The sequence below is a fragment of the Globicephala melas genome, chromosome 7 (assembly GCF_963455315.2).
Source record: "Globicephala melas chromosome 7, mGloMel1.2, whole genome shotgun sequence".
In the NCBI taxonomy this organism is placed as follows: Eukaryota; Metazoa; Chordata; class Mammalia; order Artiodactyla; family Delphinidae; genus Globicephala; species Globicephala melas.
In genome coordinates this window covers 33,000,309-33,024,484 of record NC_083320.1, presented here as the reverse complement: position 1 = coordinate 33,024,484, position 24,176 = coordinate 33,000,309, and the positions used below count along the sequence as shown (strand labels likewise).

The 24,176-nt window shown below is 36.2% G+C and overlaps 1 protein-coding gene across 2 annotated transcripts in view; it reads left to right on the top strand.

Annotated features, from left to right (window-relative positions):
* BMPR2 (bone morphogenetic protein receptor type 2) overlaps window positions 1–24,176 on the top strand; it is a 201,305-nt gene that overhangs the window by 141,507 nt on the left and 35,622 nt on the right. The window contains exons 4-7 of one of the 2 annotated variants that reach the window (XM_030854423.2): window positions 14,586–14,696; window positions 15,462–15,553; window positions 18,055–18,285; window positions 19,077–19,191. In XM_030854423.2, coding sequence (XP_030710283.1) covers window positions 14,586–14,696; window positions 15,462–15,553; window positions 18,055–18,285; window positions 19,077–19,191 — 549 coding nt within the window. The remainder of the gene's footprint in view (window positions 1–14,585; window positions 14,697–15,461; window positions 15,554–18,054; window positions 18,286–19,076; window positions 19,192–24,176) is intronic. The other variant, XM_060302041.1, reaches the window with a different exon arrangement.

The following is a 24,176-nucleotide window of genomic DNA, read 5'->3' as shown; positions in this document are numbered from 1 at the left end:
TATAGATATACAACAATTACTTGTCCATTCTCTTGATGATAGACATTTGGGTTGTTTCTAATTTTTGTATATTGAGAATAATTCAACTGTGAACATTCATGAATGTATGTCCTGGTACACATGTGCATGTGTTTCTCCAAAGTCTATACCTAAGAGTAGAATTGCTTAATCATAGGAGATAGAGCTAAACTGTTGCCAAAGAAGTTGTACCAGAGGGCAGACAGCAAAAGCAAGAAGAACTACAATCCTGCACCCTGTGGGGGAAAAAAAAAATTCACAGAAAGATAGACAAGATGAAAAGGCAGAGGGCTATGTGCCAGATGAAGGAACAAGATAAAACCCCAGAAAAACAACTAAATGAAGTGGAGATAGGCAACCTTCCAGAAAAAGAATTCAGAATAATGACAGTGAAGATGATCCAGGACCTCGGAAAAAGAATGGAGGCAAAGAACGAAAAGATGCAAGAAATGTATAAAAAACACCTAGACGAATTAAAGAACAAACAAACAGAGATGAACAATACAATAACTGAAATGAAAACTACACTAGAAGGAATCAACAGCAGAAAAACTGAGGCAGAAGAACGGATAAGGGACCTGGAAGACAGAATGGTGGAATTCACTGCTGTGGAACAGAATGAAGAAAAAACAATGAAAAGAAATGAAGACAGCCTAAGAAACCTCTGGGACAACATTAAACACAGGAACATTTGCATTATAGGGGTGCCAGAAGGAGAAAAGAGAGAGAAAGGACCAGAGAAAATATCTGAAGAGATTATAGTCAAAAACTTCCCTAACATGGGAAAGGAAATAACCACCCAAGTCCAGGAAGTGCACAGAGTCCCATACAGGATAAACCCAAGGAGAAACACGCCAAGAAACATAGTAATCAAATTGGGAAAAATTAAAGACAAAGAAAAATCATTGAAAGCAGAAAGGGAAAAAGGACAAATAACATACAGGGGAACTCCCATAAGGTTAACAGCTGATTTCTCAGCAGAAACTCTACAAGCCAGAAGGGAGTGGCATGATATTCTTAAAGTGATGAAAGGGAAGACCCTACAACCAAGATTACTCTACACGGCAAGGATCTCATTCAGATTCGATGGAGAAATCAAAAGCATTACAGACAAGCAGAAGCTAAGAGAATTCAGCACCACCAAACCAGCTCTACAACAAATGCTAAAGGAATTTCTCTAAGTGGGAAACACAAGAGAAGAAAAGGACCTACTAAAACAAACCCAAAACAATCAAGAAAATGGTCATAGGAACATACATATCGATAATTACCTTAAACGTGAATGCATTAAATGCTCCATCCAAAAGACACAGCCTTGCTGAATGGATACAAAAACAAGACCCATCTATATATGCTGTCTCCAGGAGACCAACTTCAGACCTAGGGACGCATTCAGACTGAAAGTGAGGGGATCAAAAAAGATATTCCATGCAAATGGAAATCAAAAGAAAGCTGGAGTAGCAATACTCATATCAGATAAAATAGACGTTAAAGAACGTTACAAGAGACAAGGAAGGACACTATATAATGATCACGGGATCAATCCAAGAAGAAGATATAAAAATTATAAATATATATGCACCCAACATAGAGCACCTCAATACATAAGGGAACTGCTAACAGCTATAAAAGAGGAAAATGACAGTAACACAATAATAGTGGAGGACTTGAACACCTCACTTACACCAATGGACAGATCATCCAAAATGAAAATAAGTAAGGGAACAGAAGCTTTAAATGACACAATATACCAGATAGATTTATTGATGTTTATAGGACATCCATCCAAAAACAGCAGATTACACTTTCTTCTCAAGTGCGCTCGGAACATTCTCCTGGATAGATCACATCTTGGGTCACAAATCAAGCCTCAGTAAATTTAAGAAAATTGAAATCATATCAAGCATCTTCTGACCATAACGCTATGAGGTTAGAAATGAATTACAGGGGAAAAAACATAAAAAACACTAACACACGGAGGCTAAACAATACGTTACTAAATAACCACGAGATCACTGAAGAAATCAAAGAGGAAATCCAACAATACCTGGAGAGAAATGACAATGAAAACATGACGATCCAAAACCTATGGGATGCAGCAAAAGCACTTCTAAGAGGGAAGTTTATAGCTATACAAGCCTACCTCAAGAAACAAGAAAAATCTCAAATAAACAATGTAACGTTACACCTAAAGGAACTAGAGAAAGAAGAACAAACAAAACCCAAAGTTAGCAGAAGGAAAGAAATCATAAAAATCAGAGCAGAAATAAATGAAATAGAAATAAAGAAAACAACAGGAAAGATCAATAAAACTAAAAGCTGGTTCTTTGATAAGATAAACAAAATTGATAAGTCATTAGCCAGACTCCTCAAGAAAAAGAGGGAGAGGACTCAAATCAATAAAATTAGAAATGAAAACAGAGAAGTTACAACAGATACCGCAGAAATACAAAGCATCCCAAGAGACTACTACAAGCAACTCTATGCCAATAAAATGGACAACCTGGAAGAATTGGACAAATTCTTAGAAAGGTATAACCTTCCAAGACTGAACCTGGAAGAAATAGAAAATATGAACAGACCAGTCACAAGCACTGAAATTGAAACTGTCATTAAAAATCTTCCAAAAACAAAAGTCCAGGACCAGATGGCTTCACAGGTGAATTCTATCAAACATTTAGAGAAGAACTAACACCCATCCTTCTCAAACTCTTTCAAAAAATTACAAGGAAGGAACACTCCCATCTCATTCTATGAGGCCACCATCACCCCGATACCAAAACCAGACAAAGATACTACAGAAAAAGAAAATTACACACCAGTGTCATTGATTAATATAAATGCAGAAATCCTCAACAAAATACTAGCAAACAGAATCCAACAGTACATTAAAAGGATCATACACCATGATCAAGTGGGATTTATCCAAGGGATACAAGGATTCTTCAATATATGCAAGTCAGTCAATGTGATACACCATATTAACAAATTGAAGAATAAAAAGCATATGATCATCTCAATAGATGCAGAAAAAGCTTTTGACAAAATTCAACACCAATTTATGATAAAAACTCTCCAGAAAGTGGGCATAGAGGGAACCTACCTCAACATAATAAAGGCCATGTACGACAAACCCACAGCAAACATCATTCTCAATGGTGAAAAACTGAAAGCATTTCCTCTAAGATCAGGAAGAAGACAAGGATGTGCGCTCTCACCACTGTTATTCAACACAGTTTTGGAAGTCCTAGCCATGGCAATCAGAGAAGAAAAAGAAATAAAAGGAATCCAAATTGGAAAAGAAGAAGTAAAACTGTCACTGTTTGCAGATGACATGATACTATACATAGAGAATCCTAAGAATGCCACCAGAGAACTACTAGAGCTAATCAATGAATTTGGTAACATTCCAGGATACAAAATTAATGCACAGAAATCTCTTGCATTCCTATCCACTAATGATGAAAAATCTGAAAGAGAAATTAAGGAAATACTCCCATTTCAATTTTAACAAAAAGAATAAAATACCTAGGACTAAACTTACCTAGAGAGACAAAAGACCTGTATGCAGAAAAATACAAGACACTGATGAAAGAAATTAAAGATGATACCAATAGATGGAGAGATATACCATGTTCTTGGACTGGAAGAATCAATATTATGCAAATGACTATACTACCTAAAGCAATGTACAGATGCAATGTACTCCCTATCAAATTACCAATGGCATTTTTTACGGAACTAGAACAAAAAAATCTTAAAATTTGTATGGATACACAAAAGACCCCGAATAGCCAAAGGAGTCTTGAGGGAAAAAAACAGAGCTGGAGGAATCAGGCTCCCTGACTTCAGACTATAATAGAAAGCTACAGTAATCAAGACAATATGGTACTGGCACAAAAACAGAAACATAGACCATGGAACAAGATAGAAAGCCCAGAGAAAAACCCATGCACCTATGGCCAACTAATCTATGACAAAGGAGGTAAGGATATACAATGGAGAAAAGACAGTCTGTTCAATAAGTGGTGGTGGGTAAACTGTACAGCTACTTGTAAAAAGAATGAAATTAGAACACTCCCTAACACCATACACAAAAATAAACTCAAAACGGATTCAAGATCTAAATGTAAGACTGGACACTATAAAACTCTTAGAGGAAAACATAGGAAGAACACTCTTTGACATAAATCACAGCAAGATCTTTTTTGATCCACCTCCTAGAGTAATGGAAATAAAAACAAAAATAAACAAATGGGACCTAATGAAACTTAAAAGCTTTTTCACAGCAAAGGAAACCATAACCAAAACCAAAAGGCAACCCTCAGAAGGGGAGAAAATATTTGCAAACAAATCAGCGGACAAAGGATTAATCTCCAAAATATATAAATAGCTCATGCATCTCAATATTCAAAAAACCAACAACCAAATCCAAAAATGGGCAAAAGACCTAAATAGACATATCTCCAAAGAATACATACAGATGGCCAAGAAGCACATGAAAAGCTGCTCAACATCGCTAATTATTAGAGAAATGCAAATGGAAACTACGAGGTATCACCTCACACCGGTTAGAATGGGCATCATGAGAAAATCTACAAACAACAAATATCGGAGAGGGTGTGGAGAAAAGGGAACCCTCTTGCACTGTTGGTGGGATTGTAAACTGATACAGCCACTATGGAGAACAGTATGGAGGTTCCTTTAAAAATTAAAAATAGAATTACCATATGATCCAGCAATCCCACTACTGGGTATATACCCACAGAAAACCATAATTCAAAAAGACACATGCACCCCAATGTTCATTGCAGCACTATTTACAATAGCCACGTCATGGAAGCAACCTAAATGCCCATCGACAGGTGAATGGGTAAAGAAGATGTGGTACATATATAAAATGGAATATTACTCAGCCATAAAAATGAACTAAATTGAGTCATTTGTTGAGACGTGGCTGGATCTAGAGACTGTCATACAGAGTTAAGGAAGTCGGAAAGAGAAAAACAAATATCGTATATTAACACATGTAAGTGGAACCTAGAAAAATGGTACAGATGAACCGGTTTGCAGGGCAGAAACTGAGACACAGATGTAGAGAACAAAAGTATGGACACCAAGGGGGGAAAACCGTGGTGGGGTGGGGATGGTCGTGTGCTGAATTGGGTGAATGGGATTGACATGTATACACTGATATGTATAAAATTGATGACTAATAAGAACCTGCTGTATAAAAAAATAAATAAAACTCAAAAATTAAAAAAGCTGTACCTATTTGCACTACAAGCAAGAAGCATATGAAAGTTCTCATTGTAGCACTTTTGCTCATAATAATTGTTCATGGAGTTTTAAAAAAGGGACGAAAATATGACATCAGTAATTAATCATGGAGAGTGTAATAACTGTTACCATATTCTAAGGTCTTTCTACTGCCTGGAAAACTAGTTGGCATGGTCCAATAGTCTAAAATAAAATAGTAGATATAAACACAAATGTGTCACTAAGTATCTTAAATGTAAATAGATTAAATATTCCAGTTAAGAGACAAAGATTGTTTGGATTGAGTTAAAAACACTCTAGCATCCATATGCAAAAGAATGAAGTTGACCCCCTACTTCACACCATATACAAAAATTAACTCAAAATGGTTCAACAACCTCAATATAAAAGCTAAAACCATAGAACTTTTAGAGGAAAATATAGGAGTACATCTTCATGACCTAGGCTTTAGCAGTGAATTCTTACATATGACACCAAACCATAGGCAACAAAGGAAAAAGTAGATAAATTAGACTTCATCAAAATTTAAAATTTTTGTACTTCAGTGGACATATTAAGAAGGGGAAAAGATAACCTATCTACTGCAACATGGAGGAACCTTGAAAACATTATGCTAAGTGAAATAAGCCAGACAGAAAAGAGCAAATATTGTATGATTCCATTTACATGAAATATCAATCGTAGGCATATTCATAGAGAAAGAAAGTAGACTGGAGTTTACCAGATTGTTGGAGAAGGGGAGAATAAGGAGTTAATGGTTAATGGTTACAGAGTTTATCTTCGGGGTGATAAAGTTGCTTTTTTGTTTTTTGTTTAAATTGAAGTATAGTTGATTTACAGTGTTTTAGGTGTATAGCAAAATATATATGTATATGTGTGGGTGTGTGTGTGTATATATATTGTTTTTCAGATTCTTTTTCATTATAGGTCATTACAAGATATGGAATATAGTTACAGTGTCCTGTGCTATACAGTAGGTCCTTGTTGTTTATTTTTTTATGGTAGTTTGTACCTGTTAATCCCAAATTCCTAATTTATTTCTCCTGCTCCTCCTTTCCTCTTTGGTAACCGTAAGTTTGTTTTCTATGTTTGTGAGTCGGTTTCTCTTCGGTAAATAAGTTCATTTGTACCAATTTTTTCTTTAGATTCCACATATAAGTGATATATTTGTCTTTGTCTGTCTGACTTACTTTATTTAGTATGATAATCTCTAGGTCCATCCATGTTTCTTCAAATGACATTATTTCATTCTTTTTTTTTTATGGCTGAGTAATATCATATTTTATCTATATATCTATATCTGTATACCACATCTGCCTTATCCATTCATCTGTCACTGGGCATTTAGGTTTCTTCCATGTCTTGTTGTTTTAACATAGTGCTGCTATGAATATAGGGGAGCATGTATCTTTTTAAATTAGAGTTTTTGTTTTTTCCGTATATATGGCCTGGAATGGAATTGCTGGATCATATGGTAACTATATTTTGAAGTTTTTAAGGAATCTCCGTACTGTTTTCATAATGGCTGTACCAGTTTACTTTCCTACCAACAGTGTATGAGGGTTCCCTTTTCAAGATGATAGTGAATAGCACTCTTTTAAGAAATGCTATGTTACTTTCTCAATGATGATATAATGGCACATAGGAGAGAAATGTATGTTGAATCATTATGTTTTACACCTGAAAATAATATTGTTGTACATCAGTTATATCTAGATTTTTTTAAAAAGAGATGTATGAAAAAACAGAACATAGATGTCCAATTCAAAAAATAAAAATCTAGGTGACAAGTCATAGCTTGAGTTATGCTTTAAGCAGTGTAATTTTTATCTCATTTTTTCCTCTGAAATAAAAAAAAATGTAAGTACCATATAGTTGGCATTTGTAATGTTTTCAAGACATTACTTTATTAATTCATATGTGTTTGAATTACATAAGGAAATAAATATCCATTTAAATATTTAGCCTTTCTAATTTGGAAATAGCAAACCTTTGTTTCACACTAGATTTGTGAATTTGTATTAATGCAGTTAAAGAACAACTTCATTCTATGAAAAATAAATTTTGTCTGTCACATTTGATACTGAAAATCAGCCTCTGTACACCAGCCCCAGTTTGAATTTCAGAGAAAGAGTTTGGATGAAGTAGAAAAGAATAGCTTTATTGCTTTGCCAGGCAAAGGGGGCCAGAGCAGGCTAATGCCCTCAAAACTGTGTCCCAGGGACTTCCCTAGTGGCGCAGTGGTTAAGAATCTGCCTGCCAATGCAGGGGACAAGGGTTCAAACCCTGGTCCGGTAAGATCCCACATGCCATGGAGCAACTAAGCCCGTGCGCCACAACTACTGAGCCTGCGCTCTAGAGCCCACAAGCCACAACAACTGAGCCTGCGTGCTGCAGCTACTGAAGCCCGGGTGCCTGGATCCTGTGCTCTGCAACAAGAGAAGCCACCACAGCAAGAAGCCTGCACACCACAACGAAGAGTAGCCCCTGCTCGCCGCAACTAGAGAAAAGCCCGCACACAGCAACGAAGACCCAAAGCACCCATAAATAAATAAATAAATACATACATACATACAGACATACAGACACACAGACATACATACATACAGTAAACTATTAAAAAAAAAAAAAAAACTGTGTCTCAGTGTGGGGGGGGCGGTTTGTGAGGAGTCTTATACTCAAGGGGAGGGGTTGCTTATAAGGATCTGGGTGCCTGCAGGACCTGCATTCCTTCAGTCTAGAGATCATCTGGTGTCAGGTGGTCTCATGATAGGATTCTGTGGTTCTCGAGGTTATCGAACTGTGACCTCTCTGGAATGAAGAATGCTTCATCAAGCAGTTAACATCTTCCATTTGGTGGTGGTTTTCGTACTTCAGAGGAGCTCAAAAATACTGATATGTATATCCCTTGAGGAGGAACCAGTACCCTGCTCCAAAGCTGCACTGTTGTTTTTGTACTACTCCTCCCTGTCTCTGCATCCCCTCCCTTCCTCGATTAGGAACTGTTTGAACCTGCCCTTTGGAACTCAGGGAAGGTCATGGAGGCTGAATGAAGCTTATTTCCTACAAACAAGAAACGAGGGACACAGAAAGGGTTTTGTGCCCAGGAGTCCCACAGGGCCTGTTTGGTTTCACATGGGTGCTAAAATTGGGGCGGATATTTTATTTTAATGTTAACTAGATGAATTGGATTTAATTTTGTATGCCCTTTTTTTTTCCTTCAATAATAAATTCTAGTGATTTCCTAAGTTTTTACCTTAGGAAACTAGAAAAAGAGGAGCAAATTAAATCCAAAATAAGCAGAAAGAAAGAAGGAGTAAAAGTTAGATCAGAGATCAGTTGAATTGAAAACAGGAAATTAATAGAGAAAAGGCAACAAAACCAAAAGCTGGTTCTTTAAAAAGATCAATAAAATTGATACACCTCTAGCCAGGCTTCCAAGAACAAAATGAAAAAAGAAATAAATTTCTAATAATCATAAATGAAAGAAATGTCATGACTACAGATCCCATGGATAGTAAAGGAATATTATGAACAACTCTATGTTAACAGATTTGATAACTTAGATGTATTGGACCAATTCCTTGAAAGACACAATCTACCAAAACTCACACAGGGAGAAATATATAATCTGAACAGGTGTTTATCTATTAAAGAAATTGAATCAATAATTAATACTTTCTAATACCAAAAGCATCAAGCTGAGATGGTTTTATTGTTGAATTCTAGAGAACATTTAAAGAAGAAAGGATACAAGTTCTCTATAATTTCTTCCAGAAAATAGGAGCTTAGAGAACACTTCCTATTTCATTCTGTGAGGCCAGCATTACCGTGATACCTTGACAGTGAAAAGACAATCCACACTAAGATAAAATATTTGCAAAACACATATCTGATAGAGGATTTGTATCTGAAATATGCAAAGAACTGTTAAAACCTAACAATAAGAAAACAAACAGCCCAATTAAAAAGTAGAGAGAAGATCTAAATGGACAGCTCACCATAGAAGATAGACAGATGGCAAATAAGCATATGCTCAACATCCTATGTCATGAGGGAATTGCAAGTCAAGACAACAATGAGATACCAGTTTGAAAAAATCTATTAGAATGGCTAAAATCCAAAACACTGACTACACCTAATGCTGACAAGGATGTAGAACAACAGGAACTATTCATTGCTGGTAGGAATGCAAAAGAGGACAGCCACTTTGAAGAGAGTTTGACAGTTTTTTTACAAAGCTAAACAAAGGCTTACCATACCATGTAACAGTCATGCTACTCAATATCCAGGTGAGCTGAAAGCTTCTGTCCACACAGAAACCTGTACATAAATGTTTATAGCAACTTTATTCAAAGCTGTCAAAAACCAGAAGGATCCAAGATGTCTTTCAATAGGTGAATGGATAAACTGGGGTACCATGGAATATTATTCACTGTTAAAAATAAACTGTGTAGCCACAAAAAGACATGGAGGAATCTTGTATGCATATTGCTAAGTGAAAGAAGCCAGTCTGAAAAGGCTACATACTGTATTCCAACTATATGACATTATGGAAAAGGTAAAAATCAATGAGTGCCAGAGTGGGAGTTGGAGTGAAATATGAGTAGGTGGAGCACAGGGAACTTTTAGGATAGCAAAGCTATTCTGTATGATACTGTCATGATGGATACATGACATTATGTATCTGTTAAAACCTGTAGAACTATACAACACAAATCTTGAAACTTAATGAAACTATGGCCTTTAATAATAATGTATCAATATTGGTTCATAATTTGTAATAAATGTTTCCATACTGTCTTCGTCTGCTCCAGCAGCTGTAGGGGAGAAAAAATCATTTTCCCTCCACCCTTCTAGGTTCTTGGCTGAGACCAAGACAGAATGACAGGAGAAAAACAAACATGTATATACCTCCTACATACATGGGAGATACCCAGGAGAAAAATGAGTGACTCTCCAAAATTGCCCAAGCTATCATCTTTTATATGCCATCCCCAGCTAAAGAGCAAAGAAGATTGGGGTAGAGGTGAGATGGAGACCACTTATGGGAATTTACGAGGCAAAGCAAAATAAACAAGGGTATAGTTGTTATGCAGATTTAAGTATAAGCTTTCTATAGTAAGTTTTATTCTTCCTCTTCCTGGTACAGAGAGAGAGAGATACCTTTACAAATGGATATTTCCCTTAGAAATGTAAATATCCCTTATAAAAGGATAACTTCTATTAGGTTTTCAGAGCTTCTCCAGTGTCTGCTGTTTCTTAAAAATAACCAGCTCAAGAAAATCTTTATGCCAAAGGGGCATATTTTGGGGTGCCATATTCTGTTCCCCTTCCCAGCCATAATAAAATAACATAACAAGTGGCTTGAACAACACAAATTTATTTTCTTACCGTCCTGAAGGCTAGAAGTTGGAGATTAGGGTTCCAGCGTGATTGGGTTCTACTGAGGACTCTTCTGGGATTGCAGATGGCCTTCTTCTCACTGGTTCTTCACAGGGCAGAGAAAGAGAAAGCAAACACTCTCTTGTTTCTTCTTATAAGCACACTAATCCCACCCACTGTGAGCCCATTCTCATGGCCTCATCTAAACCTGTCTTCAAAAGAACCCATGTCCAAAAGTCATCACATTGGTAGTTAATGCTTCATCATATGACTTTTAAGGGAACACAGTTCAGTGCATAGCATACACTAATGGAAGCTATTAATAAGAGAAATCGTGTGTTGGGGGGTGGTATATGAGAAGTGTCAGAACTTTCTGCATAGTTTTTCTGTAAACCTAAACATCTCTAAATAATAAAGTCTATTAAAAATAATAACAAGGCTAAAGATTATGAATTTCAATTTCAGAGAGATTTAAAAATAGATGACATTTCCTTTGATATTCACTGCCCAATAGAATGCTAAATATGACAAGAACAAGCCATGTCAAGTCAGCATTCACCATGTTCCACCTTTTGGTCTTTCTTTTCCTTTTTCTGCCTTCCTTGAAACTCTCTACCTTACTTTAAATGTCACTATTTTCCACCATATCCTTGTTTCTTGTTTGGTCCTCCACTTTTCACCTCCTACCTTTTCTCTCTCTTTGACTTCAGTGGACCATAAAAATAAAATGTGAGCTTCCATAATAATGAATCTGTAATCTGATTGTCTTATACTATAATTTAAATCTTCAGTTACCTTAAAAAAATACAAAGTATCTGAAAGTCAGTAATGATCTGACAGTCAATAAAGGGAAGATCAATAAGCACATAAAATAATTTGTGTATATCTTATTGTAAAAAATCTATAGATTATTAGTTTGTGTGTGCCTGTATCTGTTTTTTGTGTGTTGAAAATAGTATTTCTTTTGGGTTGGGCATATTCTAAAGTCAGGTTTTTTTAAAAGGTAAAATTCATATAATGTAGAAATAACCATGTTAAAGTGTGCCATTTAGTGTATTTACAGTGTTGTGCAACCTCTATCTAGTTCCAAAACATTTTCATCAATCCAAAACGGAATTCTGTACCTGATGAGTCACTGCAGATTTCCCCCTCACCTGAGTCACTGGAAACTACTAATCTGCTTTCTGTTTCTGTGGATTTGTCTATTCTGGGTATTTCATTTAAATGGAATCTTAGGGCTTCCCTGGTGGCGCAGTGGTTGAGAGTCCGCCTGCCGATGCAGGGGATACGGGTTCGTGCCCCGGTCCGGGAAGATCCCACATACCGCGGAGCAGCTGGACCCGTGAGCCATGGCCGCTGAGCCTGCGCGTCCGGAGCCTGTGCTCCGCAACGGGAGAGGCGACAACAGTGAGAGGCCCGTGTACCGCAAAATAAATAAATAATAAATAAATGGAATCATAGAATATGTGACCTTTTGTATGTATCCATTATATGGATAGACCACATTTTGTTTATTCAATCATTAGTTTATGAACATTTGTGTTGTTTCTACTTTTGGCTATTGTGATTAGTGATGCCATGAACATTTCTGTAGAAGTTTTTGAACAGTTAATTTTTTTTTTTTTTTTTGCGGTACGCGGGCCTCTCACTGTTGTGGCCTCTCCCGCTGCGGAGCACAGGCTCCGGACGCGCAGGCTCAGCGGCCATGGCTCACGGGCCCAGCCGCTCCGCGGCACGTGGGATCCCCCCGGACCGGGGCACGAACCCGTGTCCCCTGAATCGGCAGGCAGACTCTCAACCACTGCGCCACCAGGGAAGCCCTGAACAGTTAATTTTAATTCTTTTTGGTATATGACTAGGAGTCGGATTGCTGGATTTTATGGTAATGCTAGGTTTAACTTTTTGAGGGACTTCCAAAATATTTTCTACTGTAGCTGCACCATTTACATTCCAACAATAATGTACAAGAGTTCTAATTTCTCTCCCCATTCTTGCCAACACTTTTGTCTTTTTTTAAATTATAGCCATCCTAGTGTATGTATGAAGTGATGTCTCACGGTAAAATGAGGTTTCCTCCTATAACTTACTCTATATGTTAAATTTATGTGCAATTATTAATATGTTAGTCTATTAAAATACAATAAATGTCCTGCAGATTAAGAGAGTACTATAGTGCTTCAACAGATCCTTCTATAGAAATATTGTTTTGACATTTTAATATTTAATTGTGCTTAATTTGAGACAGATACATTCATTTAGAACAGGAATGCCCATCAGAGGAACTCTTTGCCATGCTGGCTTTTGAGTTTGCCATAGAGCCTTCTAGTTTGATAGAATACATAATGTCCAAAGTGAAAAAGATTTAAAACACAATATGCTTGATTTTGACAGAGTGCAAAGAATGATTAAATAAAGATATTAGCAGTCGTTAAGCCGAGTATCTGGTCATTATTATCAAATACTGCGTGAATACCTCCAGTTAAATGAATATGAACAGCTATCTCATAAGATAATTCATTCCTTTCTTTTTGTTTTTTAATTTTATTTTTGGCTGCGTTGGGTCTTCGTTACTGCGCAGGCTTTCTTTGGTTGCGGATATGGGGGCTACTCTTTGTTTTGGTCCGCGGGCTTCTCGTGACAGTGGTTTCTGTTTGTTGTGGAGCACGGGCTGTAGGCGTGCCAGCTTCAGTAGTTGTGGTACGCGGGCTCAGTAGTTGTGGCTTGCGGGCTGTATAGCGCAGGCTCAGTAGTTGTGGCGCACGGGCTTAGTTGCTCCGTGGCATGTGGGATCTTCCTGGACCAGGGTTCGAACCTGTGTCCCCTGCATTGGCAGATGGATTCTTAACCACTGCGCCACCAGGGAAGTCCCATTCATTCCATTTTAGACAGCTCTGTTTATAAACTTAAGTTCTTCTGTATGCTAGGTTAATAACTGCTGTCCTTGAACAGATACTAATTGGATCTTGTTATTCTCTCTAGCTACAGGTCCATTTTTTCACATGAAGACAGCTACCATATCCCCTCAAGTTTTCTCCTTTTCTATATCTGACACTTCTAATTCTTTCTACCCATCACATTTCACAGTTCTTATACCTTCACTGTTCTACTTGCTCTCTTCTGGATGTGCTCTAGTTTGTAGTCATCCATTCTAAAGGGTATTTCTCTAGATATTATCTGATCCAAAGAATGGAACTAACACATAAGATGGTTTGCATGCTCATGATAGGCCTGTGATTTAGATATGTGTGTTCCCTTTCTGCAAGTGAATAAGCTTAGGCGCAGACAGGTAAAGATATATTCCCAAGGTCATAGAATATGTGGAAGAAGTCCAGTTCAGGTTTAACTGTCTGCAAAGCTATACTCTTTTCCTTAATAATCATAATACCAATATTGATAAACATAATAACATTTATTGCACAGGTAGAATATACTCAACACTGTACTAAGTACTTAGACTCCCACTTAAGCCTCACAGAAGACTTGTGAGGTAGAGATTACTATTTTTACAAATGAGAGAATTGAAGATCAGAAAATTCTAATAATTTTCTAAAGGCCACTGAGAGACTAGTGTAGTCAAGATTGAAAACCAAATGTGATTCCAAAGATTGTTCTTTTAAATATTATACTGTTCTGTCTATGCTGTTCCATGATATAGTTGATAATTCAGTAATTAAGAGCACAACTACCAGGTGTTTCAGTGTTCTAGGTCTATATAAAATAATACATATGATTAAAAATATACAATTTACAGTTATTACAAATTTATTATTAATTTTTCTTTCATTTCATTTGATGCAAAAACACTGCTGATTTGACTATATATTGATGTAGCCTTTCTGTCAGTATTTAGCAAAATACCAAAAAGAAAGGGTGACTATATTTAAAACTTTGTTTTCTTTTAGGTCCACCTCACTCATTTAACCGAGATGAGACAATAATCATTGCTTTGGCATCAGTCTCTGTATTAGCTGTTTTGATAGTTGCCTTATGCTTTGGATACAGGATGCTGACAGGTAAAAATATAATTTTTTGTTTTGTTATTTATTAAACATGTCATTTAATCAGAATTGATTTTATTTTATAAAAATTCATCATGGTAAAAAACATCTCTGTGCTGTGGTAACCCCAGAGTCATCCTTCTCTCTTAAACTTTTTGTCCTAGTTTTTATGAAAGGTTTCAAACATATACAAAATACCTATTACCCAGCTTCAATGAGTATCACATCTGTATATCATCTATAGCCCCACTCACCACATGCTTCCATTCCACTGGATTATTTTGAAATAAATTGAAGGTATAACTTATCTGTAAATATTTTAGTATTATCTCTGAAATATAAAGACTTAAAATATATATAACCACAATACCATTTTTATATCTAAAAATAACAGTAATTCCTAAATATCATCAACTGTCTAGTTGGTTCTCATAAACTTTAGATTTGACAAGCTTTTTAGGAAATCAGCACCCATTCATTCATTCAAATAACTTTAATAAAACCTTCTTTAATGTTTCTGCATATTTCTTAGGGTTTTATACTGGGTGTGTTACTAGAACAATCTCCCAGAATTCAGCTTTTGTGTTATTCATTTTTCATCTTCATTTATGGATGATTCCTAGTTTAGTAAATAGTTTTATTCCCATTGACGTTAGGCATAAGTCTTGCTGTCTGTCCTTCTGTAGGTCTTTTTTTAACTGTCATATATTAAAAAGTGTAATAAAGATTTTCTTTTTAAGAGAACCACACATTAGCAGGTTCTTTTTCCTATTCCTCTAGGAGACCGTAAACAAGGTCTTCACAGTATGAACATGATGGAGGCAGCAGCATCAGAGCCCTCTCTTGACCTAGATAATCTGAAACTGTTGGAGGTAAGATTGCTTTCAGATTACGGACTGTTTTTTCTGCTCTCATAGTATATCTGAGACGGGGCTTCCCTGGTGGCGCAGTGGTTGAGAGTCCACCTGCTGTTGCAGGGGACACAGGCTCGTGCCCCGGTCCGGGAAGATCCCACATGCCGCAGAGCGGCTGGGCCCGTGAGCCATGGCCGCTGAGCCTGTGCATCCAGAGCCTGTGCTCCACAACGGGAGAGGCCACAACAGTGAGAGGCCCGCATACTGCAAAAAAAATTAAAAATAAAAAATAATAGTATATCTGAGACAGTGATTTCATTAACTCATTCATTTATTCAACAAGCATTATCAATTTTGTGCCAAGGCCTTTTCTAGGCACTGAGAATGTTGGTGAACAATACAGATACATGAGGCTTATATTCTAGTGAGAGAGAGGCTACAAGAGGTTAAATAAATGAAAGTACAGTTGACCCTTGAACAACATGGTTTTGAACCGAATGGGTCCACTCATACACAGATTTTTTTCAATAGTAGATACTATAGTACTACACCATCCACAGTTGGTTGAATCTATGGATGTAGAACCATGGACACAGGAACCATGTATATATGAAGGGTCAACTATAAGCTATATGTGGATTTTGGACTATGTGGAGGGGTTGGTGTCCCTAACCCTCACATTGTTCAGAGGTCAACTGTATATTTCAAGTAGTAGTAAGTGTTATGGAGAAAAAAAAAGCAAATGAGATAAGAAAGTTATGGAAAAGGAATTATTAAAGAAAATATATTTAGAAAGGAGATGATCATTGAATACAGACTTGAACAAGAGTATGGGAATAAAGACATCAGATTCTGAGAAAAATGTGCTAGACAAGCAATTCACAGTAGATGATGAATAAATATTCCTTGTCTGTGTATATATTGTATATTGTATAGGTATATATGAATATTATGTTTTGTATAGAATTAAATTTTCATTTGGTAATATCTCAGAACCTGTGTTAAAAGTCTTACCATGATGAATGTTTTTATGATCTTTATTAGGATAAATTAACTAAACCAGAGACTGCTAAATAATAGATCTGATAGATTTGGTTATATAAAACATTTTAAGAACCTTCCATTTGGGAGAAAAATATAATAAAAGTTAAAAGCAAAATTTGAAAAAGGTATTTCAACACATAAACAATTGATAAAGAGATGGTAGAAATCAACATTAAATAAACAGTCCATCAAAAATAGACAAAAGAGATGAATTATCAATTCACAGGAGAAGTAAGTATGCCTAGTAAATGTATAATAAGATGTCCAATTTACTAAACTGGAAAAAATACTAATTAAAACCATTAGGATTTTATCCTGGACTGAGTAAAAGAAACACTCCCAAACATTGCTGATTTAACTTTATATTGATACAGCCTTTCTAAAGGGCAGTCTGTTTGTTAAAATTTTAAATTAGAAATAGTGAATGAAATATAACAAATATCCTTAAATGGTAAATCCCTAACCTTTTTTTCAGTAAAAAGTCAGAGAAATCCCAGAAGCCAAAAATGAGGAGAACAGTTGCATCTTGCTGGGGGGTTTTTGAGTTATTTTTTATTGTACTGTATTGTACTAGATATTGTGAATGTCATATTGTGGAGACCCTGTATTCTGTTAGGTTCTTCTAAAGTGTGTTCATTTCGTTGTTTATTTTAGTAGGTGATTAACTTGGTTGGACATATTGCAAACTCATCTCCTGAGCTGAAGTTTAGTTACTTTTTATCTTTAGCTGGAGTCTGTCCCATGCATTAATTGGGTTTCCAACTCTCTGACTCTCCTTTTTGGGATTCTCCCTTAATTTTCCATGCTGTGGTTGCCCCAAATTCTGTCCCCTGCTTCCTGAGGCCAGAAAGATTTTCTATCACAGTTTCTGCTCCACTATGCAGTGCAGATTTCAGCCTGCTCACAGGCTTAAAGCTATAAAAATAAGTAGCTCACCCTATGCCATTCCTTTCTTCCAAGTGTTGACTCCCCTCAGAACCTATCTACTTTTGTTCATTCTCCAGCATTTTTAGATTTCTTTTTAAAAATATTGTTCAGGGGCTTCCCTGGTGGCGCAGTGGTTGAGAGTCCGCCTGCCGATGCAGGGGACACGGGATCGTGCCCGGGTCTGGGAATATCCCACATGCCACGGAGCGGCTGGGCCCGTGAGCCATGGCCGCTGAGCCTGCGCGTCCGGAGCCTGTGCTCCGCAACGGGAGGGGCCACAGCAGTGAGAGGCCCGCGTACCGCAAAAAAAAAAAAAAAAAAAAATATTGTTCAGAGTTTATAGTTGTCATCTGAGGGAGGGCTGGGTCTGGTAGGAGTTTCTGAGCCATATAAGATGCCAAATTTATTATTTTCTTGACAATGGAGTTACTCAAACTAAGCAATAGAGATCTGGTTGCATAATATGGATTTATACTTTATTATTTAGTAAATTTGATTGTTAAGTTGTGATGAAATAATATCTTGCTTTCTTCAAAACAAATTTACAGCTGATTGGCCGGGGTCGATATGGAGCCGTATATAAAGGTTCCTTAGATGAACGTCCAGTTGCTGTAAAAGTGTTTTCCTTTGCAAACCGTCAGAATTTTATCAATGAGAAGAACATTTACAGAGTGCCTTTGATGGAACATGACAACATTGCTCGCTTTATAGTTGGAGATGAGAGAGTCACTGCAGATGGACGCATGGAGTATTTGCTTGTGATGGAGTATTATCCCAATGTAAGTTCTTCATAAAAAATATACTGACATTTATGTCAGTCAGATTTGTAGGAGGACCCCTGTTATGTAGAGTGTTGCTGGTTTGCCAACTGGTTATTAATGGTCTACAATGACATAACAATTTTACTCCAGAATGTGAATGAAACTGTTTAGTCCCTACGCACTTACATCACACTGTCTCTGTCTCTGTCTGTCTCTCTCTCTCTCAGCAAGACTTTCTTGATGAAGGAAGCAGTGAAAGAGTTGAAAATACTTTTTTTTCTGCCTTAAGTTGATAAATAAAAGATGCATTTGGGGCTTCCCTGATGGCGCAGTGGTTGAGAGTCCGCCTGCTGATGCAGGGGACATGGGTTCGTGCCCCGGTCCAGGAAGATCCCACATGCCGCGGAGCAGCTGGGCCCATAAGCCATGGCAGCTGGGCCCATAAGCCATGGCCGCTGAGCCTGTGCGTCCGGAGCCTGTGCTCTGCAACGGGAGAGGCCACAACAGTGAGAGGCCCACGTACCACAAAAAAAAAAAAAAAAAGCATTTAAAATGAAATAACCATTCATAATGTTTAATATTTGAGAAATAAAAATTGATAATGTCTAAATTCTCTTTTCCATCCTCTCCTCCTCTCTCTACCTATAGAAATGTCTTTTCTTACTTCGAGATTCTGAAGTGTTATAATTCATTAGATCTCCTTTGAATCCTAACATGCAAATCCTTTTTACAGCTGCTAACTTAACCTCCTCATGTTCAAGTAAAGTAATTCTACTTTTTTCCCCTTTTTACTTTTCCCCTCCATACAGGGATCTCTATGCAAGTATTTAAGTCTCCATACAAGTGACTGGGTAAGCTCTTGCCGTCTGGCTCATTCTGTGACTAGAGGACTGGCTTATCTTCATACAGAATTACCACGAGGAGGTAAGACAATGAATAGAAGATGCATCACAACCATGTGGGGCCAGAATTCACAAAGGGAAATTTTATTCATATCTTTAAAGTAAAAGTATATTTTATATTATAGCAGATGTATTATGAGCCAGCTGTTTACAAGATCTAACGTGAGGAAATATATTTGAAATTTAACAAGAAGAATAAGAAAAAGAATTTCAATTCTCTAGAGGGGTCATGGATTCCATTGCGATTTTGATTAAAGCTCTGAACACTCCCCCTGTAAGGATAGACGTATAGGCATACTTTAAAAAGTACTGTTTTGATTGTAGGGGTTCTCAGATCCTTTGAAGTTCATCTATGGACCTAGGTTAAGAACCTCTTAGCTAGACGGTGTTGTATTTTCCTTGTATTTATTTTGCTTATTTAAATGAACTACAAATGCGTTATCACTTCTTTACACATGAATTCCATAGGTTGGTTGGTCTTTAGTGTAAAACCCAAATGTATCTTTTGATAAATCAGTGCTTCTCTTAGCTAGAATTAGGCTTGTTCACATTTATCAGGGAGAAAAAAGTAACAGGTTTCAATGAAGATGACATTTTTTTTTCTTTCTCATGTAAGAATCTGAAGAGAGACAGTCTAAAGTTTTTTGGCAGCACCGTAATATTATCAGGGCCCCAGGCTCCTCTATTTCTTCTCCATTAGTCTTTATATGTGGCTTGTTTTCAAGGTCACCTCATTGTCCATCATGCTATATGCTAATCAGCAGAGAAAAGGAAAGTAGAAGGAATTGCCTCCTTTTGCCTCGAGAAGTCCCACTCTTGTGCTTATGTTTTGTTTCCCAGAACTTAGTCCATGCTTTCCTACCACACTTAGCTGCAAGGGATGCTTTTGAATATAGCTTGTTTTTGTTTTTGTTTAGCTGGGTGCATTGCTGCCTCAAATAACACTCGGTTCTGTTCCTAAATAGGAAGAGGAGAACTCATGGTGAGGAGTAAGGCTTCACCAGTGTGTCAGTACCGTGTGGTTATGTTCCTTGCCATAACTACAGTTTATATTCAGCCTTTATGTACATTTTTGCTAGTTTTTCAAAGCATCTTTTTAATATATTTGCTTCTTCACTTTGTTTCAATATACATCTCACATCACAGGCACCTCTAAATTAGCTTTGCTGTGAAAATCCGTCTTTGCATTTTCATTCTTTACAGCAATTTTCTTGTCATGCATTGTTTTTTCAGTTTCTCTGACTGCTATAATGAAGAGAATATTTAATGTAACAATTTCTTAGATCTTTGTTCCATTGTATGATAGCATGGATCATCTTTTCTATCTGCTGCTTCATATATAAATAATTTCTCCTGAATAATTTATCAGTTCATTTATCTTGACATCTTGCTTTTCCTGAATACAGAATTGACCAATGTTATTGCCTGTGTCAGCAACTTGATGCACTTACTTTAGTGCTTTAGCTCATTAACCATTTGTACTGTGTTTCCTTATTCTTAAATATCATAACTCCTTTAAAGAGCTGACTTAGCACAGAACTTAAAATACCATCCTAATCCCCATTTTCAAGGCTTGCATGATTCAATAAGGTTTCTCGTCAAACATTGGCTGAAAAGAGTGATTGCCATCAAATATGAGTTTTATTTAAACACAGATTTTATTCTAAAACATTACCTAATATTATCACTAAATAGTTACCATTTTTAAAAATGTGTATCTATTTGTGAAAAAACATAAGTATAATAGCTATTTGAATTTTTGGTTTTACCTAATTATTTAAAAAATATTCCATACCTCACAGCAGTCAGAATGGCCCTCATCAAAAAGTCTGCAAGTAATAAATGCTGGAGAGGGTGTGAAGAAAAAGGAACCCTCCTACACTCCTGGTAGGAATGTAAATTGGTATAGCCAGTATGGAGAACAGTATGTAGGTTCCTTAAAAGACTAAAAATAGAGGTACCATATGATCCAGCAATCTCACTCCTGGGCACATACCCGGAGAAAATATAATTTGAAAAGATACATGCATGCCAATGTTCATTGCAGCACTGTTTACAATAGCCAAGCAACATATGTCCATTGACAGATCAATGGATAAAGATGTGGTATATATATATATATATAAAGGGAATATTACTCAACCATAATATAATGCCATTTACAGCAACATGGATGGAGTTAGAGATTATCATACTAAGTGAAGTAAGCCAGAGAAAGACAAATATCATATATCACTTATATATAGAATTTGCAAAAAAAAAAAAAAGATACAAATGAACTTATTTACAAAACAGAAATAGACCCACAGACATAGAAAACAAACATATAGTTACCAAAGGGGAAGGGGGAGAGGGATAAATCTGGAGGATGGAATTAACATATACACACTACTATATGTAAAATAGATAACCAACAAGGACGTACTGTATAGCACAGGGAGCTATACTCAATATTTCATAATAACCTATAAGGGAAAATTATCTGAAAAAGAATATGTGTGTGTGTGTGTGTGTGTGTATGTATGTGTGTGTGTATGCATGTATATGTATAACTAAATCACTGCTGTACACGTGAAACTAACATGACATTGTAAATGACTATATTTCAATAATAAATAAATATTCCAACTATACTGTACTATTTCAAAACATTTAAAGTGACATTTCACTTTTTTTCAGAGAACTTTATTCTTCCCGGTATCTTCAGATATAACTTTGCTATTTGGCGTACAATTTTATAGTAAGGAATAATACTATTATTATTTATTCAGCTATTTTTTGCTTCAGGAGAAGTAGTAGTTGAACCTGTTTATTTGTAATTGGTTCTCCCTATGAATTTTTTTCCTAATGGTAATGTCAGTGTAACATTATCATGGAAAAAAGTCTAGCAAAGAAGGAACATATATAGATCACTTAAATCTATAACCAGAAAATTACCATTAACTAGTTTATGTACATCTTTCCAGATCCTTTGCTCTGTGTGTGTGTGTGTGTTTATGTTTATGTAAATATCCACAGAGAGACTATTTTGTGTTCAGGTTTTATTTTTTAACATAATTAAAATAATATTGTGTCCCACTTTGCTTTAAGAAATTTGCCAAGTGTGCTACTGCCCAGGGCAAAACCATTACATGCTCGGCTCCCCCTTTCTACAAACCACAGCCCCTTCCCCAATAAAAAAAGGTTAAAATGAATATTGAGGGGAACTTTAAGGGGAAAAGAAGTCTCAAAAAGGTGGTCTATAGTTCCACCCTCAGCATTGGTCATGAATCCTCTCTTGTTTCTTCCTTTTTCTTTTTTTCTTTTTCCTTATTTCCTCCCTCACTTCCTTCCTCCTTTGCTTCCTCCCTCTCCTCTTTTCTTTTCATTTCTTTTGTTTCCTTTTTTAATAGTAGCAGAAAGTATTACCTTGTTTTCCCCTCTGGCTGGCTGACTGACTGACTCATTGCACATTCACATTATTAACCTGGTTTCCCTTATGTGTGAGATATTTTAGTTTAAGTATTGCTTTGGTGTTAGTGTACAAACATTTTCCAGTGTCTCTATAAATTTTATTATATAAATATCAGCTCGAGATTATACCACATATACTTATGTTGTGGTTTTATCCAGAGTAAGAAATGTAGCTCTGTTAGGGGTTGAATGAGCCATGTTAGTACATACTTTGGAAGGCTGGACTGGGAAGAGGAGCAAATGAGAAAGAAGTCAATTTTTAGAATAAGAAACCTGGTAACTGCTATTTTTCTTCTAGTTGTGCTATTGCCTCCCCCCACCCCCTTCCCCCAATATCAAAGGAATCATTATCTTCTGTCTTTAGTTTCATTTTTGGTGAAATTGAAGTCTAATACATGTTAATGAGAGTAATAAATGTAAATACTGAGTCTTTTTGTGCCTAAATATAACACTGGTTGACTTTGTTCTGATTGCTGTATTTCTTTCTATACCTGAGGAGTTATTTTAAATTTTGGGAATGGTACTTTAGAATTTTTTTCTTTTCAAGAGCTACGGTTTTATTTCAATATAAGATTTGTATAAGGTTTTCTTTTTCAAAAATTTTATTGGAGTATAGTTGATTTACAATGTTGTGTTAACTTTTCCTGTACAACAAAGTGACTCAGCTATACATATATATATTCTTTTTCATATTCTTTTCCATTATGGTTTATCACAGATATTGAATATAGTTCCTTGTGCTGTACAGTAGGACTGTGTTGTTTTTCCATCCTATATATAATAGTTTACATCTGCTAATCCCAAACTCTCAATCCGTTCCTCCCCCTCCCCCCCTTCCCCCAAGGTTTTCTTATAAAGAGGAAAATAATTATGATTTTACTTAGGGACTTAGGTTGGATATATTCTTTCACTCAGCAAGCATTTACTATGTGCCATGCCTTTTGAATTCAGGCAAAACATGTTCTCTCTCTGCCTACATGGAATATATAGTCTTCTGATTAACAAGTAATAGAATGAGTATAATAGTGTTTTGTTTCTTTGTAAAATCAGAAAACAGCTACCAGTCCATTGCAAAACTGTTTCTAGTTTAATTTGAAGAACTGTGGTGGGCTTAGATACATGGCTAAGCCTCAGGACAAAACTGGAATTTTCTGTCATAGGTTTGATTTGTTAATCTGTAAGATAATACTATAAAATACACATACCAATTTTGGAGCCATGTCAGTTTTTCAGTGATAATTGTTTTAGATCAGTTGACTTTTTATCGTTTTTTATGCAAGATATTCCTTTCTCTTTTGCCTCCTTTTGCTACTCTAGAAATGAAAAGGAAAGAAAAAGGTACATGTTAAAATTAGAAGCAACAGCCTCTTGGCTATTAATTGCAGCTGAATGTTTATGCAGCTGAATGTTCAGAGATTAATTACTCATAGTTCCAACAGGAGTTATCTTGTGAAATATATCGAAAATGGTGGGAATTGTGAGTTGAAATTTTGATTTCTTATGTCCTTTTTTGCTATTGGAAAATTAATGGGCAGAAAAATAACACTATCTTCT